Source organism: Tachypleus tridentatus, chromosome 13 (assembly GCF_004210375.1).
Source record: "Tachypleus tridentatus isolate NWPU-2018 chromosome 13, ASM421037v1, whole genome shotgun sequence".
NCBI lineage: Eukaryota > Metazoa > Arthropoda > Merostomata > Xiphosura > Limulidae > Tachypleus > Tachypleus tridentatus.
The window spans coordinates 163748318-163769303 of record NC_134837.1 but is presented as its reverse complement, the minus strand read 5'-3'; the positions used below and the strand labels follow the sequence as shown (position 1 = coordinate 163769303).

Genomic DNA, 20986 nt, shown 5'->3' with positions numbered 1-20986 from the left:
ATACTGTTAACATTAAATACAGCTTTAGAAAATTTAATATAATAACTACTAATTAAATCTAGACAACGATAAAGCTATATGAAATAAAATTAATAAAACAAATATAAATGAAATATAAAGAATTAATAAAAGTAATGGCATAAATGTAAAGAAACTATAAATTTTTCTTCATATAACTAGACCTACTAAGAAAATTTAATGAATTTACTCCCTACGAATGTAATAATTTAAAATTATTTTTATCATTACAATATCTTTGAATTTACTCCCTATGAATGTGGTAATTTTAAATTATATTTATCGTTACAATATATTTGAATTCATTCCCTATGAATGTAATCATTTTAAATTATTTTTATCGTTACAATATATTTGAATTTATTCCCTATGAATGTAATCATTTTAAAATATTTTTATCGTTACAATATCTTTGAATTTACTCCCTATGAATGTGGAAATTTTAAATTATTTTTATCGTTACAATATCTTTGAATTTATTCCCTATGAATGTAATCAATTTAAATTATTTTTATCATTACAATATCTTACAGATATGATAATGTTAACTCACGTACTCTCAGGCTTTATGTATGAGTAACGGATTCTGTACAGTGAGTGTCGTTCACTTGTTGACAATATATTTCAACAATAAGCACGCAGTCCATTTGTTTTAAAATAATATATTAAAACAAGTTAAATGTATATATAAATGTTAGTTACACACTTTGTTATCACAATTACACCCAGAACCTTAAATAATCGTCTGTTTTTATTCAAGTCCACACACAGTCTGGTTCAATTACTCTAAAACGTAAATGAGAAGACGAGTTATTCTTATCTGTTTTGCTATTACAATACAGTCGGTAATAATTTCACTTACATTACACTGTTGATTAATCTCCACAGTTATATTCATAGCTTTTAAAATAATTGTCTCTTTTCGTCCAAGTCCACATAAACTGGTTCAGTTACTTAGAACACATATGACAAGATAAATTATATCTTCTTTACTTCGTTGTTATGAAAATTCACTTTAGAAATCGCTACTATACACTCCTAGGCTAAACTTTCAACCACACAGTTTAGACGTAGCTATCTATTTAGCCATATAACTACTGTTGTTATTTTGAATTAAGCACAAAGCTACACAATGGGCTCTCTGTGCTCTGCCCACCACAGGTATCAAAACCCGGTTTTTTGCGTTGGAAGTCCGCAGGCATACCGCTGAGCCACTGAAGGGCGCCATATAACTAATTCAAATTACATTTTGTATGCTTATTTACAGCTTGACCGAGGTCTAGAATATTCTACACACTACAAAATAATGTGATGAAATAATACTTAATTAAAACAATGGGAAAACGTAGAAGGTTCTAGTAACATGACCCAATAATAGAACAATTGCCAATTCGCAACAATTGAGCTACATAACGTATGATTTGAAAACAGTTATGCACATAAATCTGCTATAAACCATTTCTTCTAAAAATAAGTAAACTATACTACTCGTTAACTTAAACAGTCGTGTACATATAACATTTACCATCATTTAAAGAAAGTATTATTAGACGTAGCTATCGATTTAGCCATATAACTACTGTTGTTGTTTTGAATTAAGCACAAAGCTACACAATGGCCTATCTGTGCTCTGCCCACCACAGGTATCGAAACCCGGTTTTAGCGTTGTAAGTCCGTAGACATACCGCTGAGCAACTAAGAGTTTTTTAATTAGACAGAGATGACATATTCCGATAACTCCATATGCTCACTATAAGCTTGTAATAATTACTTCTAAGAAAAAACACTGAAGAGTAACTGTACATTTTAAAAGAGTAAAAAATGGAGCATATTTGGGTAGGAAGTTAAAATAACAAATTTTATTTATTTAAGCAAAGTGTGCATATGTTGGCACCACAGTAGAATTATTTAATTGATAACAAAGGACGTCCGAAACGTTTGTTTTTTTTAATTTCGCACAAAGCTACTCGAGGGCTATCTGTGCTAGTCGTCCCTAATTTAGCAGTGTAAGACTAGAGAGCAGGCAGCTAGTCATCACCACCCACCGCCAACTCTTGAGCTACTCTTTTACCAACAAATAGTGGGATTGACCGTAACATTATAACGCCCCCACGGCTGAAAGGGCAAGCATGTTTGGCGCGACTGGAATGCGAACCCGCGACCCTCAGATTACGAGTCGCACGCTTTAACACGCTTGGTCGAAACGAGAAAGAATATACGACTTTAAAAGTTCAAGAGAATGAACAACAAATTTGCAAATTCAGTTCTTGACTATAAGATTATGGTGCACATAATGCTGGTAACACACAGAAATGAACGCAAGATACTAGTAAAAACAGTGGTGCAAAACTACAAACAATAAAAACCCGTATTAAAGCGTTAAAACACGAATATAAGTCTGAGCAAGTTTTCGCTAAAAATGTAATTGTTTCTTCAGAAAAACCTTACATGTAAAAAAGTAGATTACAACTAATGTTAGAAATCCATCAATATACCTGATAAAAGAAATTTTGGCCATATTTTACTTTGTTTGAACCTTTTCATTAATAACAATGTATGCTATTTTCACCTGACGAGAATAAAAAGAGATTCGTTTCGCATTTTTTTAAATACTATTTCCTTCATCGTGTGTCACGTCAATACACCAGAGGGTACACTTTCCTTCATCGTGTGTCACGTCAATACACCAGAGGGTACACTTTCTTTCATCGTGTGTCACGTCAATACACCAGAGGGTACACTTTCCTCCATCGTGTGTCACGTCAATACACCAGAGGGTACACTTTTCTTCATCGTGTGTCACGTCAATACACCAGAGGGTACACTTTCCTTCATCGTGTGTCACGTCAATACACCAGAGGGTACACTTTCCTTCATCGTGTGTCACGTCAATACACCAGAGGGTACACTTTCCTTCATCGTGTGTCACGTCAATACACCAGAGGGTACACTTTCCTTCATCGTGTGTCACGTCAATACACCAGAGGGTACACTTTTCTTCATCGTGTGTCACGTCAATACACCAGAGGGTACACTTTCCTTCATCGTGTGTCACGTTAATACACCAGAGGGTACACTTTCCTTCATCGTGTGTCACGTTAATATACCAGAGGATACACGTTTAACTAAACAATTTTAATAACCAAATATTGGAAATTAACTTTGTATAGAGATTGAAATTACACATGTAACACTTTTCTTTCTACGAATGTCTGCATATTTGATGCAAACTCTACTAATAGTAACATAGTGCTTTCTTTGTATTTTTAATAATATAATTAATATACAGCTCATACTAAAGGAATGAAATAGTTGCTGAAATTAGTTAACATGTAACACAATACGTAATAAATATAACCCATCATTTCTCAACGAACGAAGTGCTAATGAAACGTAAAAAAACACTTAACTTCAGAAGATTTTTTGTAGTTGTTGTCTAGTAATTAAGATCTCGAATTCTGACCTTAATCCACCTACTGCCAGATGTAACTTCGAGTTCCGGATCTTACATTTATATTTTAAGTCATACTCCTGACTCATAAAATATACAGTCATGAGAAAAAAAATTAGGACACCCTATGAAAGCCTGCGTATTTTTGTGACAATTTTGGATAAATGGATATTTAATCTCAATTGTAACAATACTGAGAGATTAAAGTAATATAACTAAACAATTAAAACTGAAGAAAAGACTTTTCAAGATCTTCTGTAAAATTTAAATCTACAAAAATGCATATTCTAACTGAGGAAAAAGTTAGGACACCCCCACATTTATTCCTACTTAAAATGGCTCAGCTCACACACAGGTGTATCACACCAGGTGCACATGATTAGAAGATCGTTACTCAGCATTTTGAATGAGGCTTGCCCTATTTAAACCTCAGACACTTAGTTTGGTGTGCTCCTAACTGTTTAAGTGAGAGTGAGCACCATGGTGAGAGCAAAAGAGCTGTCTGAGACCTTCAGAAAGAAAATTGTAGCAGCTTATAAGTCTGGTAACGGATTTAAAAAGATCTCAAAATAATTTGAAATCAGCCATTTCACTGTCCGGAAAATAGTCAACAAGTGGAGGGCTTTCAAAACAACTGCCAACATGCCCAGGTCTGGTCGTCCAAGTAAGTTCACCCAGAGAGCAGACCGCAAGATGCTAAAAGAGGTCTCCAAAAACCCTAAAATGTCATCACGGGCTACTGTTGATGTGAAAGTGCATGCCTCTACAATCAGAAAGAGACTGCACAAGTGTAACTTGCATGGGAGGTGTACAAGGAGGAAACCTTTGCTCTCTAAGAGAAACATCAAGGCCAGACTGAATTTTGCCAGAGAGAATGTAGACAAAGACCAGGATTTCTGGAATAATGTTCTTTGGACAGATGAGTCCAAAATTGAATTATTTGGACACCAGACCAGAGGACATGTTTGGCGTAAACCAAATACAGCATTCCAGGAAAAGAACCTTATACCAACTGTGAAGCATGGAGGTGGAAGTGTCATGGTTTGGGGCTGCTTTGCTGCAGCAGGGCCTGGACAGCTCACAATCATAGAATCCACCATGAATTCTATTGTGTAGCAGAGTGTGCTTGAGGAACATGTGAGACCATCTGTAAGAAAATTAAAGCTGAAGTGGAACTGGACCCTGCAACACGACAATGACCCAAAACATACCAGTAAATCCACCAAGAACTGGCTGAAAACTAAGAAATGGAGAGTCCTGAAATGGCCGAGTCAAAACCCATATCTTAATCTCAATTAGATTCTGTTGGCTGACTTGAAACGGGCTGTATATGCAAGAAACCCCTCAAACATCTCACAGTTGAAAGGTTTATGCATTGAAAGGTGGGGCAAACTTTCTTCAGACCGATATCAGAGACTAGTAGATGGCTACAAGAAGTGTCTCACTGCAGTTATTTCAGCCACTAGCTATTAGGGGCTAGGGTGTCCTAACTTTTTCCTCAGTTAGAATATGCATTTTTGTAGAATTACATTTACAGAAGATCTTGAAAAGTCTTTTCTTCAGTTTTATTCGTTTAGATACATTCCTATAATTTCTCAGTATTGGTAAAATTGAGATTAAATATCTATATATCCAAACATGTTACAAAAATACACAGGCTTTCATAGGATGTCCTAACTTTTTCACACGACTGTATTCTTCAACAAACTATTTGTTTTTTCTGTTTTACGTTTCTAGAGTTAAACACAAAAATCGTTCAGAGCTCTGATTTATTACCAAGTGTTTGATCATTAGTTTGTTTCTTTGAATATCAAAAAGTTAATTTTTAGAATACGTTCCTAGGCATCTTCTTGTTGTATTTAGGGGGCGGGGCTACGCCGCTGATGAGAAAAAAAAATCCTCTTTTCTCAAATATTTACAAATGTTGATCTGAACATATTTCTTATAATAATGTTAATACACACAAAAAATGGACTTTTGACAACTAAGTCACACGCACGTGTACAAGCATTATATGTGCATATAACCAATTAGTCGATGAAACAACGGAGGTGAAGATAAAGAAAAAAGTTAAAAGAAATATAAATGAATTTTTAATAGCATAAAATCTATCTGAGTACCAAGCCATTTCCTACAAAGTGTCGCTGGAATGCACTTCCAACTTTCACACATACCTACATAAGTTATCTCAATTATTCTTAGTCGAAATTCCATGCTAAACATTTATTTGAACTCCATTACAACTGAAGATTCGTTATCCTATTCATATTGTAATGATACGATATATGTGAAAGCAACAATATGTAGTTTAGAAGCAATATATTATGTTCCTTAGATATAACGACATGTTAGGTTTACATTTATTGCAAGAAGAGTATCATTGAATAAAGAAAACTAATTCTAATTATAATTATCTCATAATAAAGAAGCTCAGAAAGTAAACAAAAAATTCACAGTAGAAACTATAACTTTTACACACTGTTACAGAGGTTGAGTTCGTTACGTTTAAACCATACTGAGGTTTCAACACGTCATTATAGTCTGTGTTGCTAAATCCAGTCATTCTTTATCTGACAGCTGTGAATCTTTACAATAGCCCTGCAGAGCTTTTCCATTAGAAGAGATTCCTTAATAATATTACCTTTATTATGCTACGTACTCTGTCCTATAAAATGTTGACGGCTTTTATGACTTACCTTTGTATTCATGAATTCTCATACGTTATAAAACGACACACCTTTTTTTCACTAGAGGTTGAGTACGGCTTGTTAGAGGGTTCTTTTTTAATGGTTCGTGACCCCTGGTTGGTTCATATCTCTTTGTTTTTTTAATTTCAGTAAACACAGTTGATAGAACTGTCTTGAAAGTTCTAAATCAACGATATGAGCACATTTTTAGTAATCTGACTGTAAGAATATTTTAAGTCTAAAAGGGCTGTTATGTACCATTCTCAAAATGAAAATCGTCAATCGTTGTATGATATTAATCATACAACCAACTTAGGCCAAACAATATAAATAAGCAGCTCTTTTTGTTTGGTTTTGATGAATAGTCCTGTAAATACCACCAATAGCCTAAAATACATTAAGTGTTTGGATAACATATGTTAGGGTAATATGTGTCAGCCCGGCATAGCCAGGTGGTTAAGGCACTCGACTCATAATCTGAAAGTCGCGGGTTCGAATCCCCGTCACACCAAACATGCTCACCCTTTCAGCCGTGGGGGCATTATAATGTAACAGTCAATCCCACTAATCGTTGGTAAAAGAGATGGCGGTGGGTGGTAATGTGCCTTCTGTCTAATCTTACACTGCTAAATTAGGAACGGCTAGCGCAGATAGCCATCGAATAGCTTGGCGCGAAATTAAAAAAAAACATACAAACAATAACGTGTTATGCTGTCATAATTAGTTTGCCATTATTGTTCAGTGGAATAACTGGTTATTTATTGCTTTGTTAATTCTTTGACGTGAATTTTAATAAGAAAAGATGACGTATAAGCCTAATCTAATTGAAGAACAGGTTAGGTCTCTACGTTATCTCTTCTTAACTGAAATTCATATGTAGGTGAGAAAAGAAGAAACAAGTAAATAAAAATGCAGTTCTGACACTATCCGTTTCACTGCGACTTTACATCAGTTATACTTATCATGTGATTTGCACGTTCAAACGGGTTGAAAACAGCTAATTCAAAATTAGAATTAGATGCAAAACTAACATTTTGTAAAATCGTATAAAAATATTATAGCAGTAACTTTTAATATTTTAAAGAAACTGAATAAGTACAATTTACAGAAGAAATAAGTATTTATAAACGTCTAGGTCTAGATATACAAGACATTTTAAAAACTCTTAAAGGAACGTACCTTACGGAAGAAATGGCTAATTTTAAAGACACAGAAATATACAAATATATATATAGTCTATATATATTATTTATGGAACTCTTATTTTCAGTAGGATTTGCCGTTTCTAACAGATACACTGAAGTTTGTGTATGTTTAGGAGCAATTGGTCATTTTTTTCAAACAGAAATAAATGTATATTCATTTGAGGGAAATACCAGTTTGTAAAGACACCTGATTGCACATGTATTATGCGAGAACAATCAGTTTGTTAAGGTACTCAAGTGTAAAAACAATGCATGAAAAACTATTAATTTGTAAAAACGTCTACATTTATGTATTTAACAGGAAGAGCTGTCGGTTTTGTGAGAAACATTCAAGTTTATATATAATAAACGATACACTACTAGACTGGGTAAATGGATATAAATTTACGTTATTTATAGAAAGGATTATTTTAGTTGGCATAAATCCACATAAATTTATTTTCTGTGCATCACTGCTTGTCACTTTAATAGTTACACATTTAAAACTTTAAGAACACTCAATTTATATGTAAAATATACTGATCATGCGATGTGCCAAACCATTACTTAAACCCTAAAAAAATTCAAAATTTATTCATATCATGTTAGCTTCCAAGATAATACTTAAGAGATAAGATCCTTTCAAAAATTCAAAGAGGCGTAAAAATGGTTCTTGTCTAGCAGGAGCGTCGATATTAAATACCTTTATTTTCACTAACTTTTCCAAAACAACTATCATCACAGTCTGTCAACAGTAACAATTTACAGAGGTGTACATGTCCTTTGGAAAACTGTAGCTGTCAATCGCATTCGACTTAGTGAGAAAAAAGGCGATTGGACAAGCTTGACAAATGTTACTCGCTTCCAACTGACTGATCTACTCCACTGTTATCAAGCTTTCATTATCTCTAAGCGACTGTACGGATAACATGAAACTCGCCGCTTAACTGGCAACGAATGACTAAGAGCATGTGACGTAATCTGATTATTCGCCTTTGACCTTTTTCTGTACTGGGAATAAATTTTTAAAAGGGTAAACAAATGGTCATGAGATACTTGACTCTGCTTGTGTTATTTTCTTTTTTAGATCGTACAAGCTGCTAGAAATGATATAATGGTGTGACAAATGTTTCTCTGGTAGAGTTATGAATGGAACATACATAAAACGTACATGAATACTGTTGATTGTCATGTCCACTCTCCAATATTTATTTTATATTCTTGATAGAGAATGGCTGTAAGAATATGGTATTGCAACAACCTACCTTGTGCTTGCAGCCGTTTTGAAATGCACACTATAATTGATATTTCAGTCATTTTTCTTGGCTGGTACAATTACAAGTTTTAATCTTTGAACAGATCCTGAATGACACATTCAACACGGTGATCTGCTGACGACGAAAGAAACATCTTCCAGTATCTTCTGACGCCTATGACACGTCGTATTAAGTTTATTTATCAAGGTTAAAGGTCATTCAACTTAACACGTCGAACTAAGGTTGTTCATCGAGAAGGGTGATTGAACCGGACATCAGGTGGCATTTCTAATAAAGTGGTTGTTAGAGTAGAATAATGTATTAATTTTACAAAATCAAATGAACAATTTTCCTCATTTACAGGGGGAATTATCACAGAAGAAGACTTTATGAAGTACAAACCACAATGGCAGAAACCAATACAATCACAATCCTATAACAATCTAACATTCTATGGTGTTCCTCCACCTGGAAGTGGAGTATTAGTCAGCTATATGATTAACATCTTGGAAGAATACGAGTTTAATAAAACTAGCTTCTCAACTAATGATCAAAAAGTACAAAACTATCATCGAATGATTGAAACTTTTAAGTATGCTTATGCTAAACGGACAGAGCTTGAAGACCAAGGAGATGATACATCCTCATTTCAGTATGAAAACATTAGTAAGGTAGCAAGCAAGTATTAAAACATTGTTTGTTTTATAAGTGAACATACGTTTCTCTTTTTCGTATTATATATATATATGTGTGTGTTTTTACAACAACTACTTAGCTATTTGCAAATGTACAGGATAACATCTAATATTTTATTTCAGTTTAATTTATTGTGTGTGTGTGTTTTCATAGCAGATCCACAACAGGCTAACTGCTGAGCCCACCAAAAGAAATCGAACTCCTAATTTTAGCGTTGTAAATCTGTAGACTTACCACTGTACTAGCGGGGGTACTTAAGTTATTTTAAAGGCAAATAAAACAGTACTAAAACAATAAGGTATATACAGTAATTTTAGGATTTCGAATAACATAACATGTTTAAAGAATAAGAAATATGAACTTCAGTAGTTTGTTTTACTTTAGCACTCTCATGAAAATGTGAATAAATTATAAAGTTAGATACTTCATTATTATTTCATCTTCGCTGATACTCATGAAAAGCTTGTTTTTAAACTATTCTGTCTGTTTACTAACATAAAAATTTCCGGAAAGTAACAATAAGAGTTCTGAGAGTATAAAGTAATGAATGGAATTTTTGGATAAATAAAAATCTGAAGAGACTCAGGCAGCAATATATACAAAAGAAAATTCAAATTTGAGCTAAAATCAACAACAACTAACTGTAAACTATAAAAGCATAAGATTTATTGTTGTTTTGTAGCTTTAGTCACTCCCTATTCTGCTTATTAAATTATATATATTATTAAGGCAAATTAATTAGTTTTATTTTTTATTTTGCTCGGTTATATATTTTTATGTATGTTATTTACAGAGCCCCCTTATGAGTTGTTATTCTAAAACCAATTCATCTTAGTAAATTTTTAAACAAACGTAAATAATATTCTACTTATAACTTGTTCTGCATAGAGGAATAAAATGTTTCAAAGATGTAGATTTATTGAACTTACTAAATAACTGCGAAAAAATAACGTCTGTGTAACTATTTACAGCTTGTGCAGAAACTCACATCTAAGGAATTTGCTAAAGAAACTAAAAATAATATTTATGATAACCAAACATTTGATTCAAATCATTATGGAGTAAAAGCGTTTATCCAAGCAGATAGGGGCACCTCTCACCTATCCATAGTTGCTCCTAATGGCGACGGTATTGCCGTGTCCAGTACCATCAATTCCTAGTAAGCATGCTTTATTGTTTTATATTTTCATTTTCTTCCTTTTGTTTTTACTTAAAACTACAAAAATACATTACATCTAATAAATCTGTTTATTTCTCGAATTTTAAAGTTTGCAACTGTTAATTTTTGACATTTCTCTTTATCCACTCGTATCACTTTATAAACTTACTAAGTAAACATTTCATGATCATATTCATTTTTCACAAATGCCATGCTCTGTTAACGTAATGAAATCATACGTTTTGTTTTGTATGATCACGGTTGCTCTGTCAATGCTATTATACACATTATGCACAATCACACCTATCAACCTAATATTGCGTTAATATATTTGCACTTTCACTCATTTTGTGCCAACGCAGCTAAATTGTTTTTTTTTTTCGATAAAGCATTCACTTCATGAAGTATTTCATAAATTTGTTTGTGTTGTTTTTTCTCAGCTTTGGCAGTAAGAAAACTTCCATATCAACTGGAATTATTTTCAACAACGAAATGGATGATTTCAGTTCTCCAAACATTACCAATGATTATGGCGTTGTGCCATTAAACTACAACAAGATATCTCCGGGAAAACGCCCTTTTTCTTCAATGTCTCCAACAATTGTGGTTGATAGCAATGAAAACATCAAGCTCGTGATAGGCGGAACAGGTGGTACCAAAATCACAACCGCAACTACACTAGTAAGTAAAATATATATCTGTAGCAACCTGTCAATTAAAGACAACTTGTTGACTGATCGCAAAAACTGTAAAATAAGATACACATGTATTTTAATGTCAGAACAATACACTCATGAACGATATTCAACACTGCAATCGATGGAACATTATTGACACTACGAATCTCAGTAAATAAAAAGTTGACATGTTCATTTTAAAAAGGAAATTATCTAAGACAAATTCCGTACATGTGATATTCTTGAACACTCTAGGTCACCATGCTAAACTTGTGGGCAGAGTTAAGTATCAAGAATGCCATCGATAGCCCACGTATCCATCATCAACTGATTCCAAACACAATAGTGTATGAAACTAAGTTTCCTGAGGTAAGAACTTTATTATTAAGTATGGTTATATAAGGCAGTCACTTCTGTTTCTGTAAAAACTCAATTGAATAACACATCAAGGCAATTAACAGGTAAAATATGTTTAGGGCAAGCGACTTTAGTTACTTTTTCTTACAATATGATTTCCATTAGTACCTAATTGTTCCTACATGTCCAGATTCTTGTCATCTTTAACTTTAATGTTACACCGCTTTGTGAGATAGTCGTTAAACGCCATGAATTTCTTTAGATTTTGTACTTACAGGTTTGGTTTTGAATTTCGTGCAAACCTACACGAGGGCTATCCGCGTTAACCATCCCTAATTTAGCAGTGTAAGACTAGAGGGAAGGCAGCTAGTCATCACCACCCACCGCCAACTCTTGGGCTACTCTTTTACCAACGAATAGTATGATTGACCGTAACATTATAACATCCCCATGACTAAAAGGGCGAGCGTGTTTGGTGTGACGGGGATCCGGACCCGTGACCCTCAAATAAAGAGTCGAGTGTCTTAACCATCTGGACATGCTGAACCGGTCCTGTTATAGCTTTGCGCGAAATTCAAAAAACAAAGGCCATAAAATAAATTATCCTAAATATATTCGTTCAAAGTTCGGATAACATTTGTAAGACATGCATGTGTCTATAAAAGCTTACTATTTAAAATGATTTAAAATAAAATACATATAGAAAAAAAAAGGATCTTAGCTAGGGTTGCTCTTAAAATATCTTGTCATTAGTCTCAGCAAATGTTGAAAGAAAACTCAAACAAGAAAGTTATATTTACGCTGGGAGAAAACTATGAGTTTCAAAAAATAAAAAAATAAAATAATATCAAACTAAACAATATGAAACAACATTTACACTTTATTCATGATGATGAGAAACCAATATAAAGTAAAAATGTATTCTTAAGACGGATGGTATGGGCATTAAAACGTTTATTAATCTGAAGATGACTTAAGAAGGTCGAAACGTAGTTCTGTACTTTACTTTACTTTACTTTAATTAAAGTTTTAATACCCTTACCAGCTTTCTTGATTATACGTATTTACACTTTATATTTCTCTAAAACATTTAGAATATTAGATCCAAAACGTATAGGAGAGTATTCCATTGTATGACTATCCCACAAAAAGAAAATTAATTAACAAGTAAAATAAAATGTCATAACACAAATGTTTGCCATTTCCAGTTATGCTAAATCAACTGTCTTAAAATCTTATAAGATTATAACTTAAATGTATAATTAATTTCAATCTATGTGCCATCTCTACTTTGAATCTCAGGTGTTCTCATACACTATTGTGCTAGAATGTTCAAAATAAATAAACATATCTATTGTTACACTTGTAAAAGAACTTGGCTGAAGACATAATAAATATGTAACATTGTTAAAAACTAAGAAGTTCTATGCATGAAATAACTTAAACTGTCCTTCATTTAGGACTTTCATATAAACCATATTATAATAGTGTATACAGCTTCATTCACCTGAAGTATTTTGCTGAATTTTCGAATTGCTAGCTCAGATCTTCATCAGGAATTGTAAGAGATCTGCGCTATCAGTTTGCAATAAAATACCAGATGTGGATGAAGCTTATTACACTATTTATTTTAACTCGTATACAATAAGAATCATTGCTCGTGTTAATCTCTCCAAAGTGTTGTCATATGAGGGAGATGCTGTTATACAGTTATACTTGCTGTTATCATCAGGCAGTCACTGCTTAAGAAAACGACCAATATATTATTTCTTTCAACAGCCTTAACTTTGACAAGTTAAATGTGATTCATTGATTTAGAAAATTGTGAAGCATATTTTTCTTTTGAAATCAAGTAGAAAGCGATGACAGTTGTTAAGTTTATTTCAAAATTGTAATCCAACCTGTTACTTTAAAAATTTGTTTGCTTCTGAATTTCGCGCAAAGTTATACGAGAGCTATCTGCGCTAGACGTCCCTAATTTAGGAGTGTAAAATTAGAGGTAAGGTATCTAGTCATCACTACTCATCGCCAACTCTTGGGATACTTTTTTACCATCTAATAGTGGGATTGACCGTTACATTATAAAGTACCCATAGCTGAAAGGGCGAGCATGTTTGCTGTGCCAGGGATTCGAACCCGCGACTCCTAAATTAAATCGAGCGTCTTAACCATCTGGCCATGCCAGGTCTACTCTAAGTAGAGTATGGGTCACCAGCTAAGATAATTTAACTTTTTAGACTCCAGAAGTATATTTTCAGTTGAATTTATGACTGTTTTTTTTATTGTTTTAATCAAAATCTTTAAATTTTTCTGGTTACTAGATATAAACAATAATACTGAGACTAGTAAAATATTAGTAGACACAAACAAGCAAAATCAGTTGTTATTTTAAATTTGTTTCGACTTTTAATAAACTTACGTGGATTTCCTTATACGTTTTGTTACATATATTCAACATCTTTGCACACAAAGTAAATAAAGTTAAACTAAATATTTTGGTGATTTAACCTTGGAAACATTCCTTTAAAACAAGAGTTTCATCTTTCTTGTTACACTTTCATTAAAGTTTTCTCTCCATTAGATTATTAATACTTTTTATTACGTATAGATTTGTATATTTTGAGCAGGAACTACTGGAAGGACTAAATAAAAAGGGGCACAATGTAACAGAGATTTCGGGCAGGAGCTCTGCCATCATGGGAATTGCCCGTGGAAAAAGTGGAAAATTGTACGCAGAAGCCGATTACAGGAAAGGAGGTGCATCAGATGGCTTCTAGAGCAACTTTAATTATCTTTGTACTTTGGGATTATAACATTTTCATTTGAGTTGTTTTTAGTAATTTGATAATAAAACTCAAAACAGTAATCATGAAATATGTATATAAATATATATACATATAATTGTGCCATAAGAGGTTTATTAGATTAAAAATAACGGTATTTCACCTGTATAAACAGAAATATTTTTTTTCAAACAAGTTAGCAAAGAATTGTAATAATTTAGTTTGTTCATCCAAGACAAAAAAGGTGTAATTACAACAAACAAATATCCCTTAATGTTTATAAAATGGAAATTCACACCCTTAAAGAGATGGAAAGTTGAAACAAATAAAAGTTCGCACTCCTGCTATACATTTGAAAGTGTGGATTTATTCAAAAAATCGAAGGAAAGTCATGAAAAGTGTGTGTGAAATTGAAAACAAAAACTGTTAATATAATCTTTTCCCTTTAGTTAGTTATATAAACATATTATTAGAAGATATTATAGTTTTAAATTAAGCTTACTAGAACGAAGTATTTCTTTTAGAAATATTAATATTTATTATTATTTCATAATGTTATTGTTGGTGTAAAATCACTTTTTCCAACGGAAGGTGTCAGTTTACACTTTTTTGGAGTATAATCATCTGTATCAGCAACTCACACTGAGTGTAAAAATGGTCAGTGTTAACTGTGTTGTTTATATTGTTTTGAAAAGTTTCTAATTTATTTCGAATAACGATTGTAACATATGACAATTTTTTTTTTCTGCAAGAGTTTCTCAAACAAAATGGCTTTTGATTAGGTTATAAATATCGCTGAACTAAGAAAGCTCTCACTAATCCACTGATATTTTGCAACTTGCATTAAAAATGTGTAAGAAACTGTGATAGTAATTATTTATTTTGGTCACTTTGTCAAAAGAATATTTTAATAAACTGACAAACAAACAACTGTGTTGTTAGTGTTATTATGATGAAATAGTACTTTAACCTATAATTATAATGGTTTTAATGATTTTGCTAAGAGATACTTAAATGTTAAAAAATTTCTAGTATTAAGTACATTGTATTTGCGGAATATTAAGCTACTCGTTGATTATGGCATGAAAATCATTTTGAATTTAGTGTTCAGGAGTTTTTATGGAAATAAGAACTATTATTTACATTTTGCTAGAGAGAAATAATTTTTTGTAAACACAAAATGAACTTGCTACTTCGAATTTAAACCTATTTTAATTAATGAAGAACTTGCTTATTTTTCATTGTTGAGACTAAATCTTAAATGGTTATTCACAAGCGACAGTGGACACATAAAATTAATTAAGGCGTCTAATGTAATTTTATCTTCACCAGTTACTCAGGAATTATTAATGTCTATCTAAATTAAGATAGAATTATCTTGAATCTTTGCTTAATAATCAAAAGATAACTTATTGAGGTACATTGGAATATGTTGGGCAATAATAGGAATGAGTATATCTTACAATTACAGATACTTGTGGTAGTTTTTATTTAATTATAGCTCCAAAAATATACGCATGCTTAATTTAACGACAATTACGATGTGCTTATATTTTTAAGTAATAATCTACAACTGGACTACAATGTTCCACATAAGATGAGTGGTTCTAATATTGAACATTTACAGTTTTTAAGGTAACGTGCTTAAAACACTCAGACAAAATAACAAAGTCAAATTTAAAAAAAAAGTTAGCTTGCTTTGGATAATCAGAATGAAGAAAAGTAAATCAAACCAATTTTAAGATAACCTACATTTTGTTCAGGTTATTTGGTTTCTGACTAAAATTTTAATTTTTAACACAGATTAACATATACTTTTATAGTGTTATAAACTTAAAACTAGTTTGAAGGACGAGTATACTAGATATTTATGTGTATAATCGTGTATACCTGTTATTCATACCAAAGACTAGAACATAAATAGAACATTTGAAAATAGACTGCACTGATACCAACTCTGAAACTAAGAAACACTTGCTTTTCTGTTTTACAGACACACACACGTTTATTCATTAACCTGGGTGTATCATAATTTTTTGGTATTCCAAGTAGAAACTGCCAATCCATAGTTCATGACGTGTTGTCACTAAAACGTGCTCCGTGCTGTATGGCTGCAGGTGTAGTATAACAGTGACGGTTAAATCTCACTTTTCTGTCAGAAAAAAAGTAGTTAAAAGAGATAACGGTGGTTACTGCTGATTAGTTGTCTTCAATCTAGTTTAAAGTTCACAATTAGGGATGGTTATGTGCAGAAGCACTTGTGTAGTTTTGCGCGATTTTCTGAAACAAATAAACAAACTACATGTAGCCATTGTATAAAGAAGTATAAGTGTGAATTGTATATATTTCTTAGTGTTCTTTATCCTTCTCAGTCTCTCTCTCTCTTTATCTATAGATATATATATACATAATGCAAACCCTTTATTATATTTAGCAAGTCGTGACGAGTCAGACTTTCGTCTTTCTTACAAAGAACATTTTGGCTATTAGTGAATTAACAGCATTTACTCCAACCGAACTTGCAAGCATTACTGTGACAATAAGGTTTAAACCTTACCTAAAATGTTTATAATTAAAGGATAGAAACTGGTATTTTAAACACAAAACGTTATTTATTTTTTAAAAACAAATGTATCTGGAATGTGTTGGTAGGGAGAAACATTTATGAAAAATAATGACTAAATAATAAACATATCTTGATGCAAGATGACAATACTTGTTTGAAGAACCTCTGTTGTCAATGGTTACAAAAAGACATCACTTCGAAATCATTCTAAGCACAAAGCTACACAAAGGGCTACCTGCTGAGTATTTGATATTTATTAAAGCACAGTTAGCATGATTGTTTGTTTTGAATTTCGCGCATAGCTAATAGAGGACTATCTGCGCAAAACGTCCCTAATTTCCCACTGTAAGATTAGAGGGAAGGCAGCTAGTCATCACCACCCAACACCAACTCAAATTTGAAGATATAAAAAGTAGGTAGTAATTTATGTATTCTGGATCTGTTGTTAAAGTGAAATTACATCAAGCAATGAATACATCGTTGCATCCATGGTCTGTTTCAAACTTTCAGTTCATCCAACAGAAACTATGTGGAAATTGTAACTGTAAACAAACATATAAACTAATAGAGACTTCATCTGGATTATAACTGTAATCAAGTTATTACTGGTGTTTTTCTTCAGGTTAAAATTGCTTTAGATTTTCTTAATTACAAGAGTAGCGAGTTTATTGAACTTTTATTTATTTTTTATAACTGCAAAATAACCTCGGAAGATATAAAATGTAATGACTCTTTCTGTTTTTTAAGTGAAGATTATTTATTTTGCATTTTAAGCAACGCTAAAAGAGGGCTATCTTTGCTAGCCGTCCCTAATTTAGCAGTGAAAGAATAGAGAGAAGGCAGCTTGTCATCATCACCCACTGCCAACTCTTGGACTACTCTTATACCAACGAATAGCGGGATTGACCGTCACATTATTACGTCCCCACGGCTAAAATGGTGAGCATATTTGGTGTGAGGGGGATTCGAACCCACGACCCTCAGATTGAGAGTTAAGCTCCTTAACCTCCTGGTCATGCGAGAGCCTAAAGTGAAAGAATCCCAATAATAAGGTTATTAGACAGAATATTATCTTTGTTAATAGAATTTCTTCCCCGTTTAAATGCGTCAAAAGATTTAGAATTCGTTAAACGATCTTCGAGGTGTTTGAGATGGTGATTTTATTTCATATATTTAATGTATCTTTCATTTCTTTTGAATTTTCTATTGCAAAATATTTTTACTTTGAAGTGTAGCTTTCGTTAAGAATAATATATATATATATATTTACTTATTGCTCTCTAAAGTGTTATTTACTTCTCTTTTACTTTATCCCCTGGTGAGTTAACAGTAACCTTAAGGACTGACGACGTTAAAATTTGGCGTTCCATTTCCACTATGAAGAGAAAGCAAGTAGTCAATTGGGTAGATTGCGCTATGAACAGAAAGCAAGTAGCCAACTGTATAGATTGCGCTAAAACAATTTTCTTATATTATCTTTTTTGAAAGTGTAACTCCTTCCGCGTGCTCATAAGAAAGTCCCCTAAACGTCCAAGCTTCAGAACAAAATTATCTGTCAAACAACATTATTTAAGAAATAACAGAAATATTAGGCTATAAAACTTGATAACTTATTGGTATCTGCAATTTTAATTGTATTTGATATTCATATAGGATAAAGTGAGGCTAGCACACCACGAAGGTTCATATAAATTCGTACCTACTTTTGAACGACTGATCAAACAGAATTCACCCATTCAGAAATGTCCACTGCCATGAGGTGTAGATTGTCGCTTTCATAAAATGTTCAAATGTGAAAGTTCAGAGTGTTTTCAGGAGCATCGTGCCTCAACCATTAAACCTCACGATCCCGCAGCCCGGCGCACCAACATCGCTATAAAAATTATATTAAGCAGTTGAAGTCTGGCGAAGCCATATGTTGCAAAGGTGTTTTTCGGAAGTTTATTCCACGTTATGTTTATCTGTGCTTCAGCTATAACCGCTTAGTTTAACTGCAGTGCTAAATAATGTTGTTTGTTACATTTACTAATTTGATTGAATATTTCTATTACATTACTTATATATCTAACCGCTTGAAGCAGTTTGTTACAGAGAAATGTACTTTTGTGAGATGCTAATTAGATTGAACAGTTATACTACAAAAATTAATACTACAAAATGATGCTATTAGCACTTTGTGTTGTTTGCTACATAGAAACGTACTTTTATGAAATGATAGCTTAATATGAAATCTATACAGAAAGCTAATATCGTGATATTATGTTGTTTACTATAAAAATAACTTTTCTGAGTTCTAACGTAACATAATAGCTGTGCTGTATAGCTAATATCACCACAAGATGCCGTTTACTAGCGAAAGAGAAATGTACTTTTGTGAAATACTACAGGATGGAACCATGGTTTGTTTTGAATTTCGCACAAAACTACACGAGGGCTATCTGTGCTAGCCGTCCCTAATTTTGCAGTGTAAGACTAGAGGGAAGGCAGCTAGTCATCACCACCCACCGCCAACTCTTGGGCTACTCTTTTACCAACGAATAGTGGGATTGACCGTAATATTATAACGCCCCCACGGCTGAAAGGGCGAGCATGTTTGGCGCGACGGGGATGCGAACCCGTGACCCTCGGATTACGCCTTAACGCGCTTGGCCAGGATGGAACTACATCGAAAGATTTTCGTTACACAAAATCAAACGTAGAAATATTCTTATGCTATGGTGTAATAAGCCATTTAGTTAAACGCTATAGCTTTTTCTGAGCAACTTAATTTTTAGGAATATTTTCAATGTAAAAATGTAGTATTAATATGCTTGCATTGTTGTAAAAAATCTGTTTTATGTTATGTACCCTTCCAGTGGGATTGTGGTCAATTTAAGAACTCACAACGTTAAAATTCGTAGTTCGATTTCTCTCAGTGGACAAAGCAAACAGTCCAACATCTCTTTGGTCTTAATGAAATAAACAGGTTTAGATTATTTAGAACGTATAGTAACCACGTAATCACATGTGGCTCACATATAGTCTGCATATTTATTTTAATGTATACATATAACTGCTTCCTGTGCGTGATTCGATACATTTCTAGCTCATAATAATCTTTCGTGATGTTTTATTTCCAATCTTAGTGGATAAGTGTACAAAGAACTATCTCTGCTCTGCCCACCATTGAGATAGAATCCCGAATTTTAGCGTTATAGGAAATAGGCTTACCATTAAGCTATCCCTAGAGATAGGTGGGAATTAAATAGCATGCATTATGTATTAATGTGTTTTGGTATGAGGTGTATGTACGTATAATTTTATGAAAGAAATCACTCCGACATGTATCATGTTTAAAACAAAATGTGGAATGTTTTGATAAAAAGTATTTTTTTAATCCACACTAAAAGCCACAAAATACAAAGGTTGTATATTTTAAGATATGAAAGTAATAAATAGCAGTAATTTGTTTTTCATCTTTGTAAAAACCTATACAATATGAAGTATTTATTTTCGCATGTATTTCCAACAGTATTTCAACACTGATATACATTTTGTCATGTTACACTGAATCTTTAATACTTAACTTTTTAACTCTTCTTTTATATATATATATGTATATATAATTATGTGTTTGTGTGTGTGTTTTCATATAGGAAAGCCACTACATCGGACTATCTGCTGAGTTCCCCGAAGGAATATAGTTATGTACTACAATTTATCTCGGACGTATTTCCAATTTGTTATGCTATGTAAGTTACGTATTACAATTTCAAATACCCTGAAATTTTAATGTTAATGTAGAAGTTAACTGAATCTCGATATTATCAAATTTATATTATTTGCTAACAAGATTAAAACATAATTTTTTTTCTTAACTCAAATGTATTTTATTATACAAACAACAATGCAATTTATAATAATGGCTATTACAAACAGTTATTACAAATAATGATTTATATCAAATAGGTGTACAAGCTTACAAATCATATTGAGTCTGCTATCTGGCCTGGCGTGTGTGTTTGTTTCGTCTAGCAAAGCCACATCGGGCTATCTGCTGAGCCCACCGAGGGGAATCGAACCCCTAATTTTAGCGTTGTAAATCTGTAGACTTGCCGCTGTACTAGCAGGGGCCATCTGGTCTGGCATTTCATCAACGGTTTACGAGGAGCG

At 32.7% G+C, this 20986-nt stretch overlaps 1 protein-coding gene across 4 annotated transcripts in view; it reads left to right on the top strand.

The window, feature by feature from the left end:
* Nucleotides 1–14613, top strand: part of LOC143237534 (scoloptoxin SSD14-like) — a 32556-nt gene extending 17943 nt beyond the window's left edge. For 3 of the 4 annotated variants that reach the window (XM_076476922.1, XM_076476926.1, XM_076476923.1), the window contains 5 exons: nt 8960–9267; nt 10264–10451; nt 10892–11132; nt 11384–11497; nt 14113–14613. In XM_076476922.1, coding sequence (XP_076333037.1) covers nt 8960–9267; nt 10264–10451; nt 10892–11132; nt 11384–11497; nt 14113–14262 — 1001 coding nt within the window. In that variant the 3' untranslated portion in view covers nt 14263–14613. The remainder of the gene's footprint in view (nt 1–8959; nt 9268–10263; nt 10452–10891; nt 11133–11383; nt 11498–14112) is intronic. The other variant, XM_076476925.1, reaches the window with a different exon arrangement.
* The last annotated feature ends 6373 nt before the right edge of the window (nt 14614–20986 follow it).